The 2160-nt window shown below is 39.4% G+C and overlaps 1 protein-coding gene across 1 annotated transcript; it reads left to right on the forward strand.

The window, feature by feature from the left end:
- Positions 1 to 369: 369 nt before the first annotated feature.
- LOC132550999 (5-hydroxytryptamine receptor 1F-like) lies at positions 370 to 1905 on the forward strand. The gene has a single exon (XM_060215106.1). It carries the CDS (start codon positions 373 to 375, stop codon positions 1903 to 1905), a length of 1533 nt encoding a protein of 510 aa, XP_060071089.1. The 5' UTR covers positions 370 to 372.
- Positions 1906 to 2160: the final 255 nt, after the last annotated feature.

Genomic DNA, 2160 nt, shown 5'->3' on the forward strand with positions numbered 1-2160 from the left:
TGTAATATACCCTGCAGCGGTTTTTTTTTTTTTTTTCGCGTCGCCAGTTATAAATCTATTGTGATATCTTGATTACAAAACGACTCAACGAAATGACTCCGTTTGATTTTGTCCTTCATATTTTCACTCTACAGCATATCAAAATGTACTTTTTTCTTGTTATGTGATTAAAAGTATTTAAAATATATTTTCTTGTCTTTCAAGAACCTAAAATTTTAATCATGGCCTGCAAAAATAGAAATAAAATCCCATTTAAAATGAAATCAACGATCCTAGATTTGAAATCACTGTGTTGTCATGTAGATTTACTTTCTCGTTAGCGGATGTTAACTTGTTTTCTAAAATCTGCCATTTTGTTTGCAGGTAAGCAACATGTACATCGTGAGTCTAGCGGTTGCCGACTTGATCGTGGGTATTTTTGTCATGCCTGTCAGCGCCATCTATATCTTCACGGAGGAATGGCTGTTTGGGGTGGCCGTCTGTCAGATCTGGATAGTCATTGATTACACAGCCAGTACTGCCTCCATCTTGAATCTCTTCATTCTCAGTGTGGACCGTTACTGGTCAGTTACCTCCCCTTTAAAATATCTGAGGAAGCGGACGAAACAGAGGGCGTTAAGGATGATATCAATAGTATGGCTTGTATCTAGTCTATGGATTATCCCGATTGTGTCATGGCATCATATAGCAAACGATGGAATAAGGCGTGTTCAGTCCAACGTGTGCGATACGGAATACGCCCATGATTCTGTATTTAAGGTTATAACAGCATTTTTCAATTTTTATCTTCCACTTGCAATAATGTATAGCCTATACGGAAAAGTGTTTCACGAAATAAGAAAGCGATCGGCCTTGGAACTTGGTCAGAGGTATGCCAGGCCGATAGTAGCTGAAAATATGCAATACAACGCGGATTCACCAACTATAGACAACAGCAGCGACGGTAGAATAGACTCATATTCGGATGAAAACCATTCCATAAAAACAGATTCCAGTAATTATTCTTCAATCAAACTCACACCGTGCAATGTTGTAGGTTCGAAAAAATCTAAAAAGAATAAGAAATCAAAACCGTCAAAATCTAAACGAAAACATTACAAGAGACGCTGCCTCGAGGAAAAACCTTTTAATCCAAAATGTAAGGTAGAATATATTTATGACGAGAATGTCTTAGATCCAAAGACGGAAAAAGTGGAACGGTTTTTCTACCAGGAACATATACCTATGAGTACAAAACCTGTCAGAGAGATTCTCATAAGTCCTCCCATTATATGTAACGAGCCTTCCATTTCTTCAGGGGGAACTCCTGTAAGTTCCAGTAGTGAGGAAAGGCGAACATTGGGCTACAAAAGTAAAAAAGATCGTCAAAACTACAGTTTAGTAAGTGGCTTACGACAGATGCGGCAAACCGAACATATCATCGACCATACAGTGTCCGTGACGCGTGACGGAAATGGCGTGACGCACATCCGGAACTCCTCTAACGGCCGAGCGAGAGGCGGAACAGCAATTATGTTCGACGAAGATTCGAACCGTCGTATGTCGACTACGCTAAATATCAAACATAGAATAAAGAATATTCGCCAAAGTTCCTTAAAAAAAGAAATCAAGGCTGCAAGACAACTCGGAGTGATAATGGGAGCGTTTACCTTGTGCTTTCTACCATATTTCATTTTATTCCTAGTGATAGCATTTTGTCCTGATTGTATACACCCGGATCTAATGACAGCAATGACATGGATTGGCTATCTAAACTCAACGTTAAATCCAGTACTTTATCCACTGTGCAATATTAACTTCCGCCGGAAGTTCCGTAAAATGTTGAGGTTAGATCGTGATCAACGTCGTAGACGCCATAATATCAGGACGGTCGAGAGAAACAGTTTTACAATGAGATATGACTGACCTACCATCGAAAAAAGTATTCAGGAATTCATTTGCAAAGTGATCGCCACCATCATCATCATCATCGCCGTTGCTCTCTATATCACATCATCATCGTTGTCGTCCTTGTCTTCATTGCCATCGTCGCCATCACCATCATCAGCAATATAACTGCCGTGCAATTGATTGAATATTCAATGTTTAATTTAGTTGCTACATTTGAGAAAGTCCGACGCTTTTAATGCCTGGATATTCACATGATACGTTGATCACAAG

This window comes from Ylistrum balloti, unplaced genomic scaffold (assembly GCF_031769215.1).
Source record: "Ylistrum balloti isolate Yb309-2 unplaced genomic scaffold, AGI_CSIRO_Ybal_v1 Utg369624, whole genome shotgun sequence".
Lineage (NCBI taxonomy): Eukaryota > Metazoa > Mollusca > Bivalvia > Pectinida > Pectinidae > Ylistrum > Ylistrum balloti.